Source organism: Mesoplodon densirostris, chromosome 10 (genome assembly GCF_025265405.1).
Source record: "Mesoplodon densirostris isolate mMesDen1 chromosome 10, mMesDen1 primary haplotype, whole genome shotgun sequence".
Classification (NCBI taxonomy): domain Eukaryota; kingdom Metazoa; phylum Chordata; class Mammalia; order Artiodactyla; family Ziphiidae; genus Mesoplodon; species Mesoplodon densirostris.
In genome coordinates, this window is record NC_082670.1 from 38,039,128 (window position 1) to 38,064,762 (window position 25,635).

Consider the following 25,635-nt stretch of genomic DNA (forward strand, 5'->3'; position numbering starts at 1 on the left):
AGGGGCCTCTTTGTACTAATTTTGCAACTTTTTGTGAGCTTATAATTATTTCAAAATAAAAATAAAAAGACCCTCCCCCGAGCCCAGCTCCGCCCACCACCAGAAGGCTCCACACCTCACACTTCCGCGCTCAACACAGCCTCTCCTGCTGGAATAAGGCGAGGAGGGGCGGGGCCGCGCACGCGCAGACCTGAAATCCCCACCGCTTCACGGGGAAGTAACGCTTGCGCAGTCTGGGGCCCTGGCCGCCGCAGCAGCAGTCTGCGCCGTGAGGGACCGGTCCGCCTTGGCCCCTCAGCTTGCCGTCTTTTCCGGCAGTTGGGGCGCTTCCTGTTGTTCGCACCCGCAACCGCCCCTCGGCGCCTACCACAGAGCCCCTCACGCGTCGCGTCCCCTCTTCTGGTCGGCTGGCTGCTGGTGCTGGGGTTTCGCTTCTCCGCACGTCGAGACCGCTGGCCCGACCGGCGTTTGCGGCTGTCGGCCGCCCCCAGCCCTCCCTGCCTTCCCTGGGGCTCTGGTGAGTGTCTAGCTGCTGTTGTCTTCGGTCCATCCCTGGCTTTTCCCTTCTCTCCTCTTCCCCCGACTCTTTTTGGGGTTTTCCCCTTCCCGCCGGCGTCCTGTTTCCAGCCCTGCCCTTTCGGCCCCTGCTGACAGGCCCCCTCCTCCTGGCTTCCAGAGGCTCCTTGTCGGTCCTCTGCATGTTTTCCCAGTCCCAGGCTCCCCACCTCGTCCTCTCTGTCTTCGTGTGCAGTTGGGGCGGGGAGCCAGGCTTTCTTTCCGTGTTGCCTGCTTTGTCTGCTCCCTGCCACCGCTCAGTACCCTCCGGGATGTCGGTCGTTAGGAATGTTCACCTCCTTGTCTTTTTTCTAAGAACCTGAGAGGTGTTGTGTGAGGCAGAGATGTTGGTACCTTTGCGTCTGCCCCCTTCCTGATGGTCAGTCTTAGGGTACTGGCCTTCAGAGAAGCTAACTCTAAACCACAGGGAAATTTAGTGAAGACACTTCTTTTAAGATGAGTGGAGAAGGAATGTCAGTAAGAACTTGGAGCAAAGTCTGTGCAGAAAGACTTAGAGAAAGCATGCAGAACGGCAAGTAGAGAGACCAGATCTCCCAGTTGACTAAACGACACAAAGAGGAACTTGTTCTTTTTGAAGTGTACAGAGGAAGGCTGGAGTGAAGAAGCCCCGTGCTTCCTCTCCCTTTCAGCTCCCTTTGGCTCTGACTTAGAATTAGCCAGGCAGTGGATGTGGTTTCCCTAAGCACAAAACAACCACCGCCACAATAACAGGCTCCACTGTCCACCCAAGCGTTAGATGGCAGCTTCTTCATAAGACGAGTAGAACAGCTCTATCCAACTCTGTATAGAAAACCATTCCATGTCCTAACCCTACCCCAATCATACATATATATATTTTCAGCTCCGGGTAATGGACATAAGAGACCAGTATTTTCCTAGCAGATCTTTTATAAGGTACTTAACTATGCATAGCACTGTGCATGATATGGGGAAGGATATTGCTCTCCAGTGGCTTACAGTTAGTTCAGTAGGAGAAATTAGATATGTAATTCTTAAGGAATAGTCTCAGCCCCAGTGTTGAATTGTCCAAATATTGAGTTGTCAGTCACAAAGAAATAAAGAATTTTGGTGAGAAAAGGGGGTATTTATGGAGTTAACAGGGTACCATTTTAAAGTCAATCAGCTAACCATGCATAACTATCTAGATTGAATATAACAGTAGTTTTCATTTGATCTCCTTTTAACGTTTGCCCTGACTTATGAGGATTACATTCTTTTGTTAATTTTTTTTTAACTTTTAAGAATTTCTTACGTACCTATTATTTCTTAATTCTGAGTTGGAGAATGAAACAAATAGGGCCTCCTGTGGCCTATAGGTCAGGGCAAGAAGGCTTGAATTGTCAAAAGCTTTAGGTAAAGCCCTGTAAAGTACTTGGTTGGCCCAGTAAACCTATAAATTGCTGTAGGGCACTAGTAATTGTAACTTTTGATGAAAGGTTATTAGAATTAGGCTAACGCTTTTATGAGCGGAGGAAGAGGAGGGGGAGGAGGTTTGAAGAATCATCAAAGGGAAGGACAGTGCAACCTTTGCCATTACATCAGAGACTGTATGAAGGTTGGAAACCATTCAGCTAGAACATTGTTGGCCTGCTGTATGTGTTTCTTTGAGTGCACTTAATCTCCTGTTGATCTTTTTACAAAGGTTAGGAAGTCATGGTAGTGACTTAAATGGGTCAAAACGTTTGTGCCCCAGTTTTTATATACCCATCAATGTACATGTAATTTTGTTCTTTACCTTTGTTGACACCTGAAAATCATTAACTTGCTCAACTTATGTTTACTAATTGCCTATTATATGGAAGGCGCTGTTTGTCTTAAACACTCTCTAGCCGTATTTTTATGTGGAAATAATTTCATTTGTTAAAGTGTAAATATATATATATATATATATATATATATATATATATATATATATATATATATATATATATATATATATATAACTAGAGAGAGGGAGAGAGAGAGAGAAACAGAGACATTCTCCAGAAATTTTCAGACAAAGGAGTACTAAGGGCTCTCTCGCTTCAGACTTGTTTTTAAATCTGCTTTTAAAATTTCTTCACCAAACTTAAAGTACATGTGGTTTTCATTGTGGGTGGAGGGGGTACAGGCTGACAAATAAGGAACCACACCCGAGCTTCATAAACCAAACAGAGGTTTTTAAAAAAAATTCTACTGATAGCCTAAAAACATGTGAGTTTGCTTTGGTGTTAGCAGAAACTTTCCCATACAAAGTAACGTTTTATAGTAAGGTAGAGATGAGTTCAATATCTTGAATTTGTGATTACTGATCATTTTGGCGCATCATGAATCAAAATGATTGACTTTGAAGTAGAGCCTTGATTTTGAATCTTTTTTCTCTGATGACAGTATTCTTTGTGATTTTCCCTGAGTATCTTTTTATAAAATTGCTTAATGTTAAGCCTATTTTCTTAGTGTTTGCACATTCCTTAAAAGCCTAAGTTGATTCTACAAAACAATTTAAAAGTCCTTGAAAATGGCCCTTGGCCCCTCCTGATTTTTACTCAGCTTCATATTGGGATGAAAATATAGACTTAGAGGCAGGTCCTGTAGGAGGAAGGCATGATAAGGATAAAATATTGAGCATTATTGCCAATGCTGGAGCAAGTCAAGGTTGGTGAACAATTTGGCGAGGTGTGACAATGTAGGTTGGCAAAAAATATTTAGGGCAAATGAGGTTTAAATTTAGGCGGGAAAAATGTTCTGTAAGCTATTTAAACCTTGCTGGTATCGGTTTTCAAATATGTAAAACTAGGAGGTTAGGATCTCTTGTTTTTAAGGTATCTTCCATCACTAAAATTAGGATTCAGGTTTTTTCTTTTGTAATATTGTTTCCATCATAGGTCTTTGTTTTAACTTGTCAATTCAACTAGATGGTAAACGTCTATCGAATAACCATAAGCCATGTCGCAGTACATATATACCTGTAGATGAAGATTTTAGTCATAGATTTTTTTTTTTAAACTATAGAAATTGTAAATTTAAAAGTTCTTGGTAACTTAATGGTAATAGTACACACTCATTGAAGAAAATATAGAAAATGTGGAAAACACAAACAAGAATAAAATGATCTATTGTATTCTCACTGCCTAGAGTTAGGCCACTAATAACATTTTGATATATATTTCTAATAATTCTGTGCATATACAGTAAACACATAAAATGGTATACATTCTGTTTTTTAACCTATTCTTTTTCACTTAAACTGGAAATATTTTCCCTGACATTAAACATTGGAGCATATTTTAATTGTCTGCATATTAATTTCATTGTAGGACTTTTCCATAATTTAATCAGTTCTGTTGTTGGTTATTCAAGTTACTTCTAGTTTTTCTTTGTCATTACAATGCTGCATTGAATCCCCTTGTGTATGAATCCTTATGGGTCTTTGATTTCTTCAAGATAGATTCCTGGATGGCAAAGAATTGTACTAAGTTATTATATATTCTTAATATATGTATCTGGTATTGTAATCTTGTTCTCTTCTTTTTAAAACATGCAACACTATGCTTTAAAGATATATTCATGTTGCTTTTAGATACAGGTAGATTGGCTTCTGACTGTTGTACGGTATTTCTTTGTATGCATCCACAACATTTTATTTATGATTTGCTTACTGAATTGCCTCCAACTTCTCATAACACAGATGATGGCATAGTGAACATTCTCTGTAATGCACATCCTTGTGCATGTTCCCTTAAGAGCCTGTGTGACAGTTTCTCTAGGCCTTATACCTAGGGATGATATTTCCGGGTCAAAAAACATTAATGTATACTTATTTTCACCAAGTATTCTGTTTGTTTTTTGTTATATATTGTTTGTCCTCCAGAAAACTTGGGTCAATTTACATTCCTACCAATAGGGTAAGAGAGTGCATAATTGGTGGATTCTAACTCCAAAACTGATACCTTTTTGTTGTTGTTGTTTCTAGCAGCCATGGCAATGACAGGCTCAACACCTTGCTCGGCCATGAGTAATCACACAAAGGAAAGGGTGACAATGACCAAAGTGACACTGGAGAATTTTTATAGCAACCTTATCGCTCAACATGAAGAACGAGAAATGAGGTAAAGAATTTTGAGAAAATTGTGTCATGGTTTTGGCATCCAGGTCTAGTACCGTAAATCACATTCATAATATGGTTGAAAGGAGACAAGAATAGCAGCAGCCGTGTTACAGCCTATTCGAGTACAGTGGAGTGACAGTGTCACTGATTTCCAAAGCCCTTGCTATTAACCCACTTATTTCTACTGCTAATCAATAACATAAAATTTCATGGTAGTATAAAAAAATTAATTGGGCCAAAACCTTAGAGTTCATTGTGAAGGCAGTGTGATGTAATGGAAAGAGCAAACCTTATGGAGCCGGATCTGGGTTTAGAATCCTGCCTTTACCATTTAGTAGCTGTATGAGGTTGGAACAAGTTCTTAGTCTTCCTGCGTATCAGCTGTCCCATCTGGAAAATGGGGATACTACTACTTGCCTTGCAGGATTGCTGTGGGGATTAGATATAACATATATGAGTACCCACCAAAGTGCTTCACACAGTAATCACATAGTTAATGGGGTAGTAGCGTTACCGACTCCAATCTCATACTGCTCGCTGCATGACAGGCCAATAAATCGAGAGACGAGTTGTTGAGGCAAGAAATAGCGACTTTATCCAGAAAGCCAGCAAACCGAGAAGGTGGTTTGCCCCTAAAGAACCATCTTGCCTGAAGCTCCTTTTCTACTAAAAGGGAAGGGAGTAAAGTCAAACATTTCCTGGTTCCAATCAACCTCCAGAGGCGTTGTGTTAATTTCTCCCTCTCTGCAGTCATTCATTCACAGGTGGGCCTGGTCAGGATGTTTCCTGTGAACTAAACAAAGGTATTTTAGCTTAATGCTCATTACCTGGTTTCCCAGAGATGGGCATTCATGTATAATTTAAGCTTATAGGCAACATCCCTTTAGTGATTAACTTGTAATAGAATACAAAAAGTTCTTCCCTATTACAGTAGCAACTATTGTTACTGATCTAGTGTGCACTATCCATGTAGTAACTGATAATTAAATTTTTTTCCCAATATTTTATTATGAAAATATTCAGAAGTACAGAAAAGTTGAAAGAATTATAGTGAATACCCATACAGACATTATATAGATTCTACTATTATCATCTGTTGTTTTATCACATATCGATCTATCCATTCCTTTATCCATTCATTAATTCATCTTAACTTTTTGCTTGTACTTCAAAGTATGCTGCAGATGTCTATATGTTTTACTTCTGAATATTTCTGCTTGTATAACAAATGGAGTTTTCTATATATATTTTAAGAGAGTGGAAAATCTGCGTACAATGAAATGCACCACCTTAAGGGTACGTTTCGGAGTTTTGACAAATACATACACCTGTATAACTTAAACCCCTATCAAGATGTAGAATATTACCATCATCCCAGAAAGTCCGTCCCTGGAGATTCTCCTTCAACCCCAGGCCACGGTTGTGATTTTGTTTCTACCATAGATTAATATTGTCTATTCCATACAAATGGGACATGTATAATGGATTCTTTTGAATAAGGCATCTTGCACTCAGCCTAATGTTTTCAAGGTTCATCCATGTTGCTTTTGTGTGCATAGTTTGTTCCTTTATATTGCTGAGTACCATTCTCTTTTATGACTACCATAGTTTGTTTATATATTCTTTTTTTTTTTTTAAATTAATTAATTATTTATTTATTTATCTTTGCTGTGTTGGGTCTTCGTTTCTGTGTGAGGGCTTTCTGTAGTTGCGGTGAGCAGGGGTCACTCTTCATTGCAGTGCGGTGGCCTCTCACTATCGCGGCCTCTCTTGTTGCGGAGCACAGGCTCCAGATGTGCAGGCTCAGTAGTTGTGGCTCACGGGCCCAGTTGCTCCGCGGCATGTGGGATCTTCCCAGACCAGGGCTCGAACCCGTGTCCCCTGTATTGGCAGGCAGATTCTCAACCACTGCACCACCAGGGAAGCCCTATATATTCTTTTGTTGATAAAAATCTGGGCATTTTAAAGTTTTGGGCTGTTTTGAATAAGTTTCTCTGAACATTTGTGTACAGATCTTTTTGTGAACGTTTGTTTTCAGTTCTTAGGTAAATATTTAGGAGTGGAATGGCTGGCTTGTAAACATACATAAGTATATGTTTAGTTTTATAAGAAACTGCTAGACCTTTTTCTAAAATATTACCAACAGTGTATGAGAGTTCTAGTTGCTTTATATATATTTTTTAACATTTACATTGTCAGTCTTTTAACTTTAGCTTTTCTTGTGGATGCTTAGTGGCATTTCATTGTTGTTTTATTTTATTTTTAAACTCTTCCTCTTTTTTTTTTTAATAAATTTATTTATTTTTGGTTGTGTTGGGTCTTCATTGCTGGCTTTCTCCAGTTGCGGCGAGTGGGGGCCACTCTTCGTTGCAGTGCATGGGCCTCTCAGTGAGGTGGCTTCTCTTGTTGAGGCGCGCAGGCTCAGCAGCTGTGGTGCACGGGCTTAGTTGCTCCGCAGCATGTGGGACCTGGGTCCCCTGCATTGGCAGGCGGATTCTGAACCACTGCGCCACCAGGGGAGTCCCTCGTTTTTTTAATTTGCATTTCTCTGACAATTAAAGATGATGAACATTTTTCTTTATGTGCTTTTTTGGCCATTTGTGTATTTTCCTTTGTGAAGTGTTATTCAAAGTTTTTGACCATTGAGTTCTAGGAGTTTTCAAAGTTTTTGACCATTGAGTTTTAGGAGTTTCTTATATATCTTAGATACTGGTCCTTTGTTGTAGGTGTGTTTTGCAAAGTTTTCCCAGTCCGTGGCTTTCCTGTTCATCTAATTTGGCATTTTTTTCTTTTGTAGTTATTGCATTCTGTGACCTCTAAGAAACCTTTGCCTACCCCTAAGTCATGAAGATATTCTTTTACGTTTTCTTCTGGAAGTTTTATAGATTTAGTTTTTACATTTATATGATCCATCTTGAGTTAATAAGTGTGTATGGTATGAGGTGGGGTTTGAGATTTATTTATTGATTTTCCTTATGGATATCCAGTTATTTAAGCACTATTTGTTGCAAAGATTTTCTTTTCCCCATTAGATTGCTTTGGCACTTTTGAAAATCAAGAACTGTGTAATTGTGTACCTGTGTCTGGGCTCTTTATTCTGTTTCATTGATTTATTTGTCTGTCCCTATGCCAGTATCAGATTGTCTTATCACGGTAGCTTTGTGGTAAGTTTTGAAGTCAGAAACTGTTAAGTCCTCAACTTTGTTGTTCTTGTTTTTTTCCGAGATTGCTTTGGATATTCTAGGTTCTTTGAATTTCCATATAAATTTTAGAATCAGCTTGTCAGTTTCTATAGAAAAGCCTGATGGTTGTAATTGTATTGAATCTGTAGATCAGTTTGAGGGAGAGTTGACATCTTAATATTGAATCTTCTGAGGCTTATCTCTCCATTTTGTTAGGTCTTTAATTTTTCTCAGCAGTATTTTGTAGTTTTAGGGTGGAGGTCTTTCATGTCTTTTTTTTTTTTTTTTTTTTTTTTTTCTTTTTGCGGTATGCGGGCCTCTCACTGTTGTGGCCTCTCCCGTTGCGGAGCACAGGCTCCGGATGCGCAGGCCCAGCGGCCATGGCTCACGGGCCCAGCCGCTCCGCGGCATATGGGATCCTCCCAGACCGGGGCACGAACCCGTATCCCCTGCATCGGCAGGCGGACTCTTAACCACTGCGCCACCAGGGAGGCCCTTTCATGTCTTTTGTTTGTTTATTTCTAGTATTTTTGGAGTTTTTTGATGCTATTGTAAGTGGATATTTAAAATTTCATGTTCCACTTGTTTGCTGCTAGCATATAGAACTATAACTGAATTTTGTATATTGACCTTATACCCTGTGACTTGCTAATTTACTTATTCTAGTAGCTTTTTTGTAGATTCCTTAGGATTTTCTATGTGAACAATCATGTCATAGCCAAATAGAGAGTTTTATGCCTTCCTTTCCAATCTGTACAACTTTTCTTTCTTTTTCTTGCCTTTTTACATTGGCTAGGATTTCAGGTACAATGTTGAATGTAAGTGGTGGGAGTAGACATCTTTTGTTCCTGATTTAAGGGGGAAAGCACTATTTCACTGTTAGTTGTGATAATGTAGCTTTTTCAAAGATGCTCTTCATAGGTTAGGGAAGTTTCTTTATGTTCCTATGAGACTGAGAGTTTTTATCATGAGTGGATATTGAATTTTGTCAAATGCTTTTTCTGCATCTTTGAAATGATCATACTGTTTTTTCTCCTTTATTCTCTCACTGTGGTGAATTACATGAACTGATTTTTGAATGTTAAACTAACCTTCCGTTCCCGGGGTAAACCCTCTTGGTCATAATGCATTATTCTCTTGCTGTGTTGCTGGATTCAGTGTGCTAACGTTTGGATAAGGATTTTTTGCAACAGCTTTCTGCAGGAGGGTGTAGATCATAATTTAAATGGGATATATGACTTGACCTTAAATATGCAGCTCTATATGTGGAATAGCAAGATACTTTATACCTGGTGGTGGCTAGCTGTTGTTCACTGGGACAAACAAGAGCCTGTACAGTGCTCTTTGTTAGGATCATGGGGAATTCAAAAATAAATTTGCACTCTATCTCTAGGCATGTGAAACCTGTTGGAGATGGTTATTTTCAAATACAGCCACTCTCTTGAAATCAGAGCTTCTGGAATTGTAGTTACAAAGCAATTGCTTATGAGTTCTGATTAAGTTACTTGTCTTATTTGATAATAGTCAGTTGGTATGGGTTTTTTCCAAATTAATTAATTAATTATTTACTTAATTTTTGGCTGCGTTGGGTCTTTGTTGCTGCACGCGGGCTTTCTCTAGTTGTGAGCGGGGGCTACTCTTCGTTGTGGTGCGCGGGCTTCTTATTGCAGTGGCTTCTCTTGTTGCAGAGCACGGGCTCTAGGTGCGTGGGCTTCAGTAGTTGTGGCTCGCAGGCTCAGTAGTTGTGGCTCACGGGCTCTAGAGCGTAGGCTCAGTAGTTGTGGTGCATGGGCTTCGTTGCTCTGTGGCATGTGGGATCTTCCTGTACCAGGGCTTGAACCTGCGTCCCCTGCATTGGCAGGTGGATTCTAACCACTGTGCCATCAGGGAAGCCCAGTCAGTTGGTTTTTAATCCTACTGGCTCTGCCCTGTGGTGCATCATTGATATGTATCACATTCTCCAGGAACAAGATGATACATGGTTTTATCTACTTTGTTAGTAAGTGTTATATTTTGATTTACACTAAGATTGCACCCCCAAAATCGGTTGAAATCAGTGCTTTTTTTGTTTTGGATTCTCAAGATGCAAAGACCTTCCAAAAGTTTTCATGGTTTTTCTTTTCTTGAAGACCAAATTAATCAAAAGACAGTAAAAAGAGAATGTTAGATACTTAACAGGATTAGAATGTTTTTGTAATTTTTGTTACCAAATCACCATTATTTTTCATTAAAAAAAACAGTAGATACTTTGAACTTTTCAGAATTAGTATTTCCTTGTTAATCTTTTTAGCGCCCTCTTTTTTTGTTGCTGTTTTGTTTTTTATTTTTAAAATTTTTTATTGGAGTATAGTTGATTTACAATGTTATGTTAGTTTCAGGTGTACAGCAGAGTGAATTAGTTATACATATGTATATTCATTCTTTTTCTGATTCTTTTCCCATATAAGTTATTACAGAATATTGAGTAGAGTTCCCTGTGCTATACAGTAGGTTATCTATTTTATATATAGTAGTTTGTATATGTTAATCCCAATCTCCTGATTTTTCACTTCCCCCCACGTATCCCCTTTGGTAACCATAAATTTGATTTCAAGATCTGTGAGTCCATTTCTGTTTTTGTAAATAAGTTCATTTGTATCATTTTTTAAATTAGATGCCGCATGTAAGTGATACCATATGATGTTTGTCTTTCTCTGACTGACTTCACTTAGCATGATAATCTCCAGGTCCATCCTTATTGCTGCAAATGGCATTATTATTTTTCTTATGGCTGAGTAATATTCCATTGTATATTTATATACCACATCTTCTTTATCCATTCCTCTATCGATGGACATTTAGGTTGCTTCCATGTCTTGGGTATTGTAAATAGTGCTGCAGTGGACATTGGGGTGCATGTATCTTTTCGAATTATGGTTTTCTCCGGATATATGCCTAGGAGTGGGATTGCTGGATCATATGGTAGCTCTATATTTAGTTTTTTAAGGAACCTCCATACCATTCTCCATAATGGTTGTACCAATTTACATTCCCACCAGTGGTGTAGAAGGGTTCTCTTTTCTCCACAACCTCTCCAGCATTTATTGTTTGTAGATTTTTTGATGATGGCCATTCTGACCGTTGTGGGGTGGTATCTCATTGTATTTTTTGCATTTCTCTAGTGCCCTCTTTTTTGGACATGAGTTGATACTTGGTCTTGAGTTTGTTGATACAATTTGATAAGACTATTTTATTTCAGGTTTTATCACCCCTAGAAAATTAAAAAATTAAAAAAGAAAAACAGTATATAAACAACTCATATAATTCAACATCAAAAAATCAAACAACAGGGGCTTCCCTGGTGGCGCAGTGGTCGAGAGTCCACCTGCCGATGCAGGGGACATGGGTTCGTGCCCCGGTCCGGGAAGATCCCACATGCTGCGGAGTAGCTGGGCCCGTGAGCCATGGCTGCTGGGCCTGCGTGTCCGGAGCCTGTGCTCTGCAACGGGAGGGGCCACAACAGTGAGAAGCCGCGTACCGCAAAAAAAACAACAACAACAACAACACAATTAAAAAATGGGCAGTGGGCTTCCCGTGTGGCGCAGTGGTTGGGGGTCCGCCTGCCGATGCAGGGGACACGGGTTCGTGCCCCGGTCCAGGAGGATCCCACATGCCGCGGAGCGGCTGGGCCCATGACCCATGGCCGCTGAGCCTGCGCGTCCGGAGCCTGTGCTCCGCAGCGGGAGAGGCCACAGCAGTGAGAGGCCTGCGTACCGCAAAAAAAAAGGCAGAAGAACTGAACAGACACCTGAAAGAGGAAATGCAGATGGCCAACAGGCACATGAAAAGATGCTCAACATAGCTAATCATCAGAGAAATGCAAATCAAAACCACAATGAGATTCCATATATATGTTAGCATACGGTATTTGTTTTTCTCTTTCTGAAATACCGTATGCTAACACATATATATGGAATCTAAGAAAAAAGAAAAGAAAAAAAAAGGTCATGAAGAACCTAGGGGTAAGACGGGAATAAAGTCACAGACCTACTAGAGAATGGACTTGAGGATATGGGGAGGGCTAAGGGTAAGCTGTGACAAAGTGAGAGAGTGACATGGACATACATACACTATCGAACGTAAAATAGATAGCTAGTGGGAAGCAGCTGCATAGCACAGGGAGATCAGCTCGGTGCTTTGTGACCACCTAGAGGGGTGGGATAGGGAGGGTGGGAGGGAGGGAGACGCAAGAGGGAAGAGATATGGGGACATATGTATATGTATAACTGATTCACTTTGTTATAAAGCAGAAACTAACACACTGTTGTAAAGCAATTATACTCCAATAAAGATGTTAAAAAAAAAAACCAAAACCACAATGAGATATCACCTCACACCTGTCAGAATGGCTATCATCAAAAAGAATACAAATAACAAATGTTGGTGAAGATGTTGAGCAAAGGGAACCCTCATACGCTGTCTGTGGGAATGTAAATTGATGCAGCCACTGTGGAAAACAGTATGGAGGTTTCTCAAAAAGCTAAAAATAGAACTACCATATGACCCAGCAATTCTACTCCTGGGTATCTATCTGAAAAAAAACCCAAAGTCACTAATTTGAGAAGATAAATGCACCCCAGTGTTCATGGCAACATTATTTACAATTGTCAAGATATGGAAGCAACCTAAGTGTCCATCAACAGATGAATGGATGAAGAAGATGTGGTTTATTTACATATATACATACACACAGAATGGAATACTACTCAGGCATAAACAAGTATGAAATTTTGCCATTTGCAGCAACATGGATGGACTTGGAAGGCATTATGCTAAATGAAATAAGTCAGAGAAAGAAAAATACTGTATGATATCATTTATATGTGGAATCTAAAAAATACCACAAACCAGTGAATACAACAAAAAAAGAGGACTTCCCTGGCACAGTGGTTAAGAATTCACCTGCCAATGCAGGGGACCCGGGTTCGATCCCTGGTCCGAGAAGATCCCACATGCCACAGAGCAACTAAGCCTGTGCACCACAACTACTGAAGCCCATGTGCCTAGAGCCTGTGCTCCGCAACAAGGAGAAGCCACCGCAATGAGAAGCCTGCGCACCACAACGAAGAGTAGCCCCCACTCGCTACAACTAGAGAAAGCCCACGTGCAGCAACGAAGACCCAATGCAGCCAAAAATAAATAAAATTACAACAACAACAACAACAACAAAGCAGACTCACAGATATAGAGAACAAACTAGTGGTTACCAGTAAGGGGGGCCAGTATGGGGAGGGGAGTGGGAGGTATGAACTATTGGGTGTAAGATAGGCTACAAGGATATATTGTACAACATGGGGAATATAGCCAATATTTTGTAATAACTGTAAATGGATTGTAAGCTTTCAAAATTGTATCAAAAATTAAAAATTAAAAAAAGAAAAACAGTGATTGGCAGGTGCTACCACAGTAGTAAGTAAACTAAAATTAGAACTGTCAGAAATGGAGTTTCAAGTGTTTTGATGTTATGGGGGAAAAGTCACAGAACCTTGATAAATAAGCAGAGTTTTAATGGTATGAGACAATTGATGGTAAAGAAACATTTTATTATGGGTATATGGCTAATATATGATGAGCAGTTTAAAATAATAGATATTGGGCTAGTAAATTTGAGGGCTAATAAAAGATCATGTTGTAATACAAAATTTTATTTTGTTCGTATATGCCTTGTCTTGTTGCCTTTAAAATCTCTAGTGTTTCTCCCACTTATATACAACTTCTGTGCTGTTCCATTTATAGTAGAGCACTGGGTTATGTTTGAACAAAGGATTTACTGCAGGGGAAATGAGACCAAAGCCTAAAGGCAGAAGAAAAAAATCATTTGCAAATTATTTTCTGTATAAAGGTAGAATATGAGAACGTTGGGCTATTTCATAGAAACACTACAGTAAGTTCTACATATTGGTTTCAACACAGTTAAATTCCTTGAGTCTACTGCCCGTTGTACAGTGTTGCAGAATGCTTATTAAAGCTACTTATAGATGATAAACTGAATCCCTTCAGTAGTGCAAGTTCATATTCTTTTTTTAATCTGTGTTTTGCCTTCGGTAGTGTCCTCTGTGGTAAGCTTCTCCAGGAACAGCAATTCTCCTGTTCTCTTATGTGATCCTAGGTACACATAAGAGAGATAGGTGTTGATAATTGCCTAGTTGTTCATAGAAAATGAATGGTTTGGATAATTTGAGCAGTTTGAAATCAAAACTGAGGCAGCTGGCATTTCTTTTTACAAAATATTCTATATTGTTTCTGTTCTTTATGAATAATATTTTGGTGGATTAATTAAAGCCATAAAAGCCTAATTTAATAGGCAATAATTGTATGCTCTCTCCCTAAATCAAATAAGAACTATCCTGCATTTTACCCTCTGAGAACCAGCATTTTCTGCTACTTCTCTTCCATATTCTTACCCAGGTTTTCCTAACTGTTTGCTTTTAGTCTGATCTGATACTGAGTTGCAATGTGTGATTATTACTAGTGAGCAAGTTGTCAGTTTTATTTGGGCCCCAGAAGTGGTTAAGTCTAGACTTATCTAATGATATTCACTGACTAGATATCAGTCAAACCAAAGTAATTTGTTGAGATTTTTAAAATTTTGTGTAATACTCATTTTTAGGGTATTTCTTGAGAATTCAGTTTTGATCATGGAGATGCCCACTGTTTATTTCTATACCATTTTTCCTGGTTATTTTAAGTGTGTCATCAGCAGAAATTAGAAATACTGTCTACTCAACTTGCTTGTAGAGTGGACTAGCCTTTTCCTGCCATCCCTGCTGCCTCTGAATCAAGCTGTGCTTGGAGGTGAGTCTACATTAGGTGTAGTAAAGGGGGCTAATTAAAAGAAGTAGTCATGAATGTGTGTGTACATTGTGACATGTTCCGACCTTTTTTCTTTCTTTTTTTTTTTAATTGAGCAACATACATCTTAAAAAGTTGCTGTGTACAAAGCATTATTCTTAGTGGAGAAGGAGGATTCAGATGTGGTCCCTTCCTTCAAAAGAACATACCATCTCATGTGGGAAATGGTCTTACACGATAATAAATGGAGGTCACGGAAGCCTTGCTGGGTGGGGTTGGGTGTGGCCTCTGTGTGTGAAAGTGCCTCTTCCTCCCAGGGTTCTGGTTTGGAACACTGGAGTTGAGCTGAAGAGGCCTCATCAAAGGCTGGAGCGTTAGCTAGCCGGGCCCTGCGACAAGAGGGACATGTGGTGGAGGGGCCTGCCTTTCTCAATCATTGTGGGCATTTTTAAACATACGCGTAGAAAGACTAATACAATGAGCCCCCATATAGTCGTCATCCCTCAGATTCAGTAATTATCAAGACTTTGCTAAATTTGTTTCATTTATTCCATTTTATTCTTTCTTGCTATTGTGTTTTAAAGCAAATTTCAAACATCTGTCATTTCAATCCTACGTACTTCAGTATGCATCTCCAAAAATATGGCCATTTTCTTGTCATCACAATGCCAAAGTGAGTCTAACAAAGTTAGTAATTCCTTGGTATTGTCTTACAGAGGATGTCACTTGTAAGCCTTTTGTAAGACGTCACTGTGTTTGCCATTTTTGCGTTCTCTTCAAGATCTTTGTTGCTTGGTCCCAATAAATCATTACCATGGATAATTTTGCATGATAGAGGCTTTTTCTGGATGCTTTCTCTAATGAAAGAATCTGAGGGGAATTCCCTGGCAGTCCAGTGGTTAGGACTCCGAGCTCTCACTGCCTGAGGCCCTGGGTTCAATCTCTGGTCAGGGGACTAAGATCTCACATCTCGTAAGTCGCGTGGCACGGCCAAAAAAAAAAAGAAGAAAAGAATCTGATTGTGTTCAAGGTGTTGATTCTGTTAACTTTACTCTCAGGCAGGTTATCTACTGAGACCAGTTTAATTACGCTTGCAACAGAGCTGTAGAATACTGTCCAGTTTAGTTTTAAAATTTGGGCTGTCCCTGTGACACACATTGTGATAGCACATTGGACTGCTGTCACAGTCTGGTGTGGTCATTCAAAGAATATATAGTCAGAAAGTATGACGGTGTTTGATACTCAAGGCACAAAAGGAGCTGACCATGGTTGAGTTCTTATAGTTCTTGCCATGCATTGACTCTTCTTATTCTTCCCTACTTCAACTATTTAACCATGGAGATGGAATTAATTTTCACTCCTGAAATTGCCAATAGTACAGACTTCTCCCTCCAATACATATGCACACATAGATGCATATCCCAAAATATTCTGGGAACTAGGAGAAGAAAAGTGGGCAGACTGGGAGCCATGCAAATGCTTTCTTCTTTCCGTCACGGTCAGAGTAGATCTTTTCACTTCCTGGGAGTTTGGACACAAATTCTTGTTTATCATCTCAGCCTGTGGATTTGTACTGTAATATGATTTCTAACAGTAATTAAATATAATTAAATAAAAATGTTCATTTTAACTAAATACTATTATAGCAGTAAATACTCATTGACTAAAATAAAACTCATTATCTTCCCATGTTCCTCTCTCTGTGTTTCCTGTCTTGGTTAGTGGCATCATTATCCTCCCACACAAGAAATTCTAAGACTGTTCCCTTGACTCCTTCTGCCAGTTGGTTATCTTTGCAGTAGCTCTGTCCACTTCTTTCTAGGTTTCCAGCCCTAGTTCCAGGTATTTACTGTCCATCTGACTCACGATAACTTCCATTTTGCCTCCGTCTTTGTCAGTTGCTTTCCCTGCCAGTCCATCAGCTCATTACTTCGGGCTGCCATTCTGAAATAGAAACCTCATCACACCACTCCTTAGTGCACAAGCCTCTGATAGCTCTGAGGTCTACAGACTAAGAGCCAGCCTTCTTAGTGTGGCATTCCAAGCTGTGTGTGCCTCAGCTGCGCTAGACCACAGGCTGTTGCTTTGTGTACCTTGTACTTCTTCCCTGCTCTGCTCAACTTGCCTGTTGTCTGGAATGCTGATAAGTGATAGAGGAGATTCCAGCCCATGTGCTTTCATTTGTTATGCCAAATAAATAAAAGTTGTGTGGAATTGGTTGTAAGGAAGTTTTACTTGTTTCTTTTAGTTTTATCAAATCAGTATGAGAATATAGAGCAAAAACATTCCTGGATGCAGTTCCTAAAGTTTAGCACTCCAAGGATTTAGAGTCTTAAGATTTTTGTTTTTTTGTTTTGGCCATGCCATGCGGCTTTGAGTCTTAAGATTTAACAGCAGTGCCAGTCACCTTTTTTGAACATTTCCCCCCCTTGAATCTCCAAATTCTGTGTTTACCTTTGTTGTTATTACTCTTTGCTTGTGGCAGGGAGGAGGAGGAAGATGTGAAAGTAAAGGAAGTAGATTTCAGTCAGGGACAAGGAGAGAAACGCCCTGATAGAAGAAGTTATCAAACACCAGCTGTTTGTGGTTTGTTAAGGAGGAAATGTTACCAAAAAAAAAAGAGAACTTTTCATTTTGAAATAAGATTCTTTGTTGCATTAACATAGAATTTTTGTCAAAATGTAGAACTGACAAAGGGTGAGAATCTTTTCATTTGTTTTAATAACTGTAATTGGTTGTTTTAATGAAGCATTTTGAGATTTACCTGTTTTTATCAGTAAAAATATTGTTTGCATATAGATAACGGAAAGTTATCATTCAAATGTTATTTCATATGTCTTTATTTATTTTTAGACAAAAGAAGTTAGAAAAAGTGATGGAAGAAGAAGGCCTAAAAGATGAAGAGGTAATTAATATTGAAAATATTTTCCTTGAAACCCAGCATGGCAGATCATATCTTATCCACCAAGTTGTTAGCCTTGGTGCACAGGGGAATGGTTTTGACTCAATAACAGGAAATTATGAGGGCTGGTGTGCTTCTGGATTTACGTACTCATGCAGAAGGAGAAGTTAATTATTAAGTACCGGGAGAGGATGACTTCTCTATGCTCTGTTGTATTTAATTAGCTTTAGAACTCCAAGAAAAGGAAGAGATGAAATAAAATTTAAAAAAGCAAATTATAGCATTTTTAATTCACTGAAAAGGCTCCATAGAAGTGGGGCAAGTTTCTAAAATCTTTGTCAAGGCAAAATCTCTCTCAAATCAGCCCTTCCCTCCAATGCCCACAGATGTGGCAGAAAATATAGTTAACTCGAAACCATGCAAGGAACTGAAATGGCAGTGGAAATGCTTTCAAAAAGAGGAATGAATCATAGAACCCAGGAAAATGGTGAAAAATACCCAAGACTTGTAGGAACAGTAGAAAGTTAATGCATAAAATGAACCACAATGTGTAAAGAAAATCCAGAGGGAAATTTAAAAACCACACTTTTATATAAGGGTTAAAGGAAAATGTTCGTTGTTTATCCTTCCTTCATTAGAAGCTTTAGAAAAGTTGATTGTTGACATAGGTTAGTCAGAGCCCTCACAGGAGGCACCGTCTGTTTAGTATGGCTTGGTTATTGTATCTGAAGGCCTGGGAAGGGAGGAGTGATCTTGTAAGGGTCATTCTGTGGTGCTTTCATGTGTGAACAGATGATGCTTAGTCTGGTGTGGCCCTGCTTTGCAGGTGGGTTAAACCACAAATACAGCTTTGTTGCGGAGTTTCAGAGTTCCAACTCCTCCCCTTCCCACCTCTCTCTCTTTATTTAAACATTAGAAACGACTCAGGAGATCAGCACATGCTCGGAAGGAAACAGAGTTTCTTCGTTTGAAGAGAACAAGACTTGGATTGGAAGATTTTGAGTCCTTAAAAGTAATAGGCAGAGGAGCATTTGGTGAGGTAAAAAAACCACAGCGACTTGTCAAATACAGAAATACCACAGAACTTCAAAGCTTCTAACACCATGAGCTCATGATTCTTGATATAACTGAAGTATGGAGTGTGTGGGTCGTGCATGCCAGCCCCACATCTTAAGTGTTCTGTCTTCTTTTTCTTCCCCTCCTCACTGTCCTAGGGATCTGGTTGTTCTCTGCTTTTCCAGAGATGATGTTGATGGTTTAAGTATTGATCTAGAGGGAGAGTTGAAAGGTAGAAAGAAATCAATATTTATTACTTACTGAGTGCTTCTCTCCTATAATCATGACAGTAACTCATTTTATACACGATGAGATTAAGACTCCGAGGGGATATGTAATGTTCCAGCATCACATAACCATTGAGCAGTGGTACCAGAAGCGGGGCCTAGGTCTTCCTGATCTTGAAGGTCTTGCTTTTTGCACTACACTGCCTCTCCAGGAGCAAACTCACAGCATATCTCCACCCTTTATTTCTTCCCGCCAGATTGGTACAGCTCTAAAAAGATGGCCCTAGGTGACAGAATTTATAGAAATAAGTTATGTAAGTGGTGGTATAGAGTGAAAGCATTTGCAACTTTGTCCCAGCTGGTCTTGCATATGCATCCTGCTTGGTCACAAGAGCAGTCTGTTGGTTGGGGAGGGTTTGAATGAGCCCATGCAAGATCATCTCCATTCATGGAAAATGCCCAAAGTGGATGACCTACTGATGTATTAGTTTCATTATCATTGTATAAAAGGAGCAGCATAGTATTAAAAACCAGTACCTAGGGGAAATGTGAGTACATATTCAAAGGCACAGGTGAAAGATTAAATTGATCCCTCATTGTTCAGAATCCCTGTTGGCCCCTTGAGAGAGGGAAAGGTGCAGGACCACCTCTAAAAGAGCTCTCTGTTCAGTGAGGAGGGGATGTGGGACTCGAGAACATAAAGAATGGTGCAGGGAGAAGAAAACATACATATCTTGGGGGAAGAGGGGGAGGATGTGCAGGAAATTTCCAAGAAGTTTTGTTTGGGTTTGCAGACCGTTTATTTTCTTTTCATCATAAATTATCTGTTCTCTCTCTCTAAAAAAAAATGGAAAATAGAAAAGAGGAAGGAGAACTGCAGAAAACCCTACTTCCCTGATTATGCTATTAATGCTATTTCCCTAATTATGCTATTATCCTATTAATGCTGCCAGGCATTTTTTTTCTATACCTGAGCTTTTGCTATTGTTTTAAACATTGTTGTAATCATTTCCTTAGGTTTTCTGAGCTGACTGCTTGACATGTGCCATGGGTTTAATGAGCCCTTAAGTTCCAGAGTGAGGGTTTGTTTTTTTCTTTTTGGCCACGCCACGTGGCTTTTGGGATCTTAGTTCCCCGACCAGGGTTTGAACCCGGACCCTTGGCAGTGGAAGCGCCGAGTCTTAACCACTGGATCGCTAGGGAATTCCCACAGTGAGGGTTTAAAATTAGATTGATTTGTTCAACTAGGGAGCCAGAGCTGTTCAGATGTGGAGATATTTGAGGATGTTTCCAGCACTGACTTCACTGTGTGTAATATATCCATTTGGGGACATTGAAAAGCATTTTCTTCTGCTTTGTTATTGCTAGTTGCTTATATAAAAATTGCAGTACTTTTCCAGTTTAAATATTACTTCCTATAACACATGAAAGCATTAGCTTGGCATTGTGAACTTTTGGCATTTCTTTATAACTTTTAGGTGCGGCTTGTTCAGAAGAAAGATACAGGGCATGTGTATGCAATGAAAATACTCCGTAAAGCAGATATGCTTGAAAAAGAACAGGTAAAAGCACAATTGAAGCAGCGATTTTAGTCAGCTTATAAATTTTTATCTCCTAGAACTGTTCTTTTTGCTTAATTGAAGTGTATATTCCTATTTTAGTTTTCTTTAGCCCTGTCATGTATGAATATACATGTAATATTACTTTTCTTTCTCCCCAAAAGAAGGAGTTACATGTATTTTAAAAGTACAAATAATACCTATACATTATGTGCAGACTTTTTAAATTTGAAAACCTACTAGAGAAATATCTGATATTTGTGTCTCCCAGTTGATCACAAGCTGTCCTTGTCATCAGGAGCCTTTTTTTGAGGTCTTTCTTACTGTGGTAGCATGTTCCTTACTGAATGCTGAGAGATAGAAGTTGTATATACACCTTGGAACTGAGGCTTAGGAATTAGAATTTGCGATCTAAAATGTGTCTTACCATGCTTCATTCTGTACATGCAAACAAAAGTTGGGTCTTCTCAGTGGCTCATCACTACCTAAGACCAGTCTTCTTTTGGAATGCATTTGAAAAAAATATAATGCAAACGGCAGAGCAATGCAGATTCTCCTTTAATGATTAAGAATACTTTCTAAAACCTCAAACCTACTTTGCAAATAGATTTATAAGATGCATTAAGTACTTCATGTAGAATAACTAAGATTTTAAATATTGGACAATACATTAAAAATGAGAATGCAGACTTTCTATAAATGTAGTTTAATTTAGCAGGTTGCTTAAGAACAGATTGTAATCCGTGCCACCTGCAAATATCCTGTAGAATACCAGTTGCTACAGGAGGGCAGAGAGACCCCATGGAAAGAAGAGCTCTGGATACAGAGCCTAAGAGCCAGGATGGAGGCCAGCCCCACACCCAGTCCTTCCTGCTGCTCGAGAGGAGATGTAATCACCAAGGCTTCTCTGCCCTTCATTTAAGCGCCAGCTCAAAATTTGGAATTTTAATTTTCTCTTTAATTTTCCGATATTACCCAGAAGCTTTAGACTCCCAGGAATTTTGGTCGAGAGTATCAAATACCCTGGCAGTATATCTTCAGACAATATAGTTTATGCTAACACCAACCTTATTCAAAATGCACACTAGCCCTATTTATATCTAAAAATTAGTGTGAGATATGGGTGTAGGCACTGAAAGAGTTTCAGTTAATCTTGAAAAGGAAAATTTAAGGCTGTATTGATTAGTCAGTATATTTTGTATTTCACAAGTAAATTCTATTTTTACAAGATATATTTCCTATAGTTTTAAGCAAGACTCAAAATCTTCTTTTATCAAATGATTAGCATTCAGAATAAAATCGTAAAGAGAAGTACACATCATGAGTTTGACTTATTAATCCTTCATAGCATGCGCCAGAGGTAACAGAAATGGTAACAGGATGATCCAAACATTGTGTAAAAACATTTGCTCAAGTACTGTACCTTCTTCAAAATCAGTTTCTAAAAATTTTCTACATGAAAATAAAGGACATGTCTGTTCTGTTAAAAATTTTAATGTTTAAAATTAAGATTTTAAATGATGCATTAACTTAAATTAGTAGCTCACCTTGCTGATGGACTCAGCTCTTTAAGTTTGATCTCAGTGTGGTCCAATGAAAGTTTCTGGCCACAGACTCTACCTGGGTCAGCTGTCTTGAGGAAGCATGAGCAGCTTTGTGGGGCAAATCCATCACTTCTGGGTGGGGCTGACAAAGTATAGATTCAGAGCCTAACTTTTTGTAGGTATAGGTGGCTTATCCAGAGGAAAACTTTTTGCTTGCTGTTACAAAACTGAGCAGGAATTACAGCTACCCACTGAGAGTTCAGGTGGTTATTCTGTCCCACAAGATGGAAATTTCTGCTGCCTGGAAAATAAATTTTAAAGGATAAGAGACCAGCATGTAGCTAGTCTCTTCATGTTTCTCTTCCAGTGCAAAAGGAAAACCTCCAGTTGTGATGCCAGTATAGTGTTAGGATGGAACCAAAGACTGACTTCCATCTCTGCTTTCCTAGTTAGTGCCCAGGGTAGCAGCTAGCATGTGATTCCCCCACCCCGTTCTATATTTATGAAACAGGGGAAAGGGAAGTCTGGTGTGAGTTGCACCTCTGGCTCTTCCCTCCCCTACCCTAAAATCACCTGACTCCACCCCTAGATCTTGAGGTTCTTAGCTGCTGTCTCAGCCCCAGGAGAGAAGGGCAAGGTATGGTCACAGTACCTGTAGCTTTCTAGCTTTCCCTGTGACAAACTGAGAATGTTGCAGTCACCATCCTGCCCTCTAAGGCGAGTGACAAGTGGCAGTGGTAGTGTCTGTTCTTTTCCATACATCCCTGCAGTAGGTAGAGGCCTTAACAGGAGACAGGGGAAGCAGAGGTGGGTGAATGCTGCCGCGTATGGTCTTCGTGTAGTAATTGACTGGGTCATAGCCAGGTCTGCATTTTAGCAATGCATTTTTGGCATGAGCATTTCCTCAAAGCATTACTTGGCTTCTTCATGATTTTATAGCACTGTTCCTTATCACCCTTCTTCCATTTTTCCCACCCTCATACCATAAGTAGAGATGTAAAAATGTAAATTTTCTAAGACAGCAGTCCCCAACCTTTTTGGCACCAGGGACCGGTTTCGTGGCAGACAATTTTTCCACAGACTGGCGGAGGGAGGTGGGATGTTTCAGGTGGTAATGCAAGCGATGGGGAGTGATGGGGAGCAGCAGATGAAGCTTCGCTTGCTCGCCTGCTGCTGTGCGGCCCGGTTCCTAACAGGCTGCAGACTGGTACTAGAGACCCCTGTTTTAAGACATTGAATTTATTTAAAAATTTCCTAAAGAACAATTTTAGTAGAAACTGAAAACTCAAATGCTTTTAGACCTGTGGGAGTTAGCATGGAAGAATGAGGCAGGTTAGGTGTAGGACAGGAGAGAGGGCTGGGATCTGTGTCTTTGGTAAAGACATCCCAGTAAAACAAACAAGCATACAGCACATTGTCTCAAAACAAAAACCATGGGCTGAGTTTGCCAATAGAAGTGCTGGTTTGTGAACTTGGTATATCTTTACCTCTGAACATATTCTAGGAGGTCCAGCCCTGGAACATATGTTAAGGTCAAAACCTCTATTCAAGGATTAGACTGGGTCTTAATAAATTTAGACCTGATTCAACCCAGTTTTGCATCTTGTGATGCTTATATAAGAGGAGAGGGGGTGGGACTTGATAATATGCAGCAGTGTTTTGATTACTATTATATACTTAAAGTAGATAAGGTAAACTTGATAATAATAAATTAATGAAGTAATTCTCCCAAACCTTTGGCAACTTGGTCTTCCTAGCTAGATATTTCAGTAAAAATGGAAAACGTCAAGGTCATAAATTTGAATCTACAACTTTTCTTAGGTGTTCTTATATTTAAGTTCAGTAAGAACTGATCGAGCACATCCTGTGTGCACAGCAGTGAACTGAATGTTGTGGCATCAGAGTATTCTGGAATTGTCAACCAAGGCATTGTCTTTGCAGATGTCACTGAAGACCTGAGGGAGGATGTGTTTAGAGAGTCTCATCTTGGGGACTTGTTTCTATCAAAAAGGATTATTAGGACAAAAAGATATGCAAAAGGATGGTAATTTTAACTAATCAGAGGTTCCATTTATAGCACTGTTAAAGTTTCCCTTTGCATTCAAGCCATTGATTTTGCCATTTTTTAAGCTTTTCATCACTCAAGTTTTCATCACTGAATACCTTCAAGTCAAATGTTGTCAATTTTGAGTTAGTAGGTTTGCCTAAGCATAAATTAGATCTTTTGTGTCATCACAGTTTAATACTCAAAACAGTATTTAAATTGTTTAAACAAATATACAGTCTAATAAAGCAGAGCAAGGCTTGTCATTAATCAAATGCGTGTACCTCCAGGTTGGCCACATTCGTGCGGAGCGTGACATTCTAGTGGAGGCAGACAGTTTGTGGGTTGTGAAAATGTTCTATAGTTTTCAGGATAAGCTAAACCTCTACCTAATCATGGAGTTCCTGCCCGGAGGTAATTACTTGACGATGAAAGGTCATTTTTCCTTTTTGTTTTGTGGTTTCTCTATCACATCAATTAACCCTCCTTTCTACTTTTAATCGTGCTCACAAAGTTGCTTTCTGTATCTTTTTAGGTCTGTAAGGAGGTCAGTAACCTGTCTGTGCTGGGGTACCTTCCTACAGCTTTAGGGCCATAAAAGTAACCTCCTTCATTCTCATAATTTCAGATGGATATTTCTTTTCTTTTTCTTTCTAAATATATAGGAATAAACTAGGGGCTTTGCCTGCCCTCCTTTCAGTGGAATCATGTATAATTAGTTACCCCAGTGACAGAATTGAAGCTATTACATTCTGTGCTTCAACTTTTTTTCTATAACTTTTAAAAAGTGAATTTCTCATTACCTATATTAGTAGTCACAATCAGTTTCTCATTTCTGAGGTTTCAAGTTTTATGTAACTCGGCATGTGCATCTTCTGAGACAGCTCCAAAGTACACCCAGCACAGAGCATCTGCATCTGTTCTGGGGAACACAGTCTGTTTCCCAGTGAGCAGACAAACTGTGAGCATACTGGTAGGAAAGAAAGAAAACTTTTTCTTTTTTGCTTCTATAGCAAAACTAATATAATTGTGGTGTAATATTTGATCTTGTGACAACCTTTAGTTTAGATTTAGGGTCATCAATAATTTTTTATTAACAACTGATGAAGGCTAGGAAAGAACCTATCTGATAGAATGAGGAGAAACTTTTTAACATTTAGATGCCAGTCGTTAAATGGGAGTAAGAACCAGTTCAGTAACCAGCCAGCCCCTTGACATGTGTCTCCTCAAACCTTACCTGCACCATCTTCCATAGACTCTCTTGTCTCCTGGACCCTGCCCTTTGCACCTGGTGGAGCTGGCCTGCAGAGCCATAGGCCGCCTGGCCTGAGTGCTCTGATCATCTGGGCAAGCCCACACAGGTGGGGCCACAGCACTAAGGCCTTGCAGATAACTTAGAGCCAGCCTGAGTCTCTGATGTGCCTCCAGATTGAATGAGTGGCTGCCAGGAGTGATAAGGCAATCATGTTTTTCAAGTTTTGGGGCAAAAAGCATTTTAATAAATGGCTTAATTTTTGCCCAAGGGTAAAATATCCACTTTTCTCCAAGAATACAAAAACTCCCTCAAAGTTCTAAATTAAATTTAAAAAGCAACATGGCGCTCTATTAAAATCAGAGGTTTCTATCT

At 39.5% G+C, this 25,635-nt stretch overlaps 1 protein-coding gene across 2 annotated transcripts in view; it reads left to right on the top strand.

Moving 5' to 3' along the window:
* The first annotated feature begins 217 nt into the window (after positions 1–217).
* The window catches only part of STK38 (serine/threonine kinase 38), a 41,381-nt gene continuing 15,963 nt past the window's right edge, over positions 218–25,635 (top strand). Inside the window, exons 1-6 of one of the 2 annotated variants that reach the window (XM_060109376.1) lie at positions 218–517; positions 4,529–4,664; positions 17,530–17,581; positions 18,495–18,617; positions 20,340–20,423; positions 24,299–24,422. In XM_060109376.1, the coding sequence (XP_059965359.1) occupies positions 4,534–4,664; positions 17,530–17,581; positions 18,495–18,617; positions 20,340–20,423; positions 24,299–24,422 (514 nt within the window). In that variant the 5' untranslated portion in view covers positions 218–517; positions 4,529–4,533. The remainder of the gene's footprint in view (positions 518–4,528; positions 4,665–17,529; positions 17,582–18,494; positions 18,618–20,339; positions 20,424–24,298; positions 24,423–25,635) is intronic. The other variant, XM_060109377.1, reaches the window with a different exon arrangement.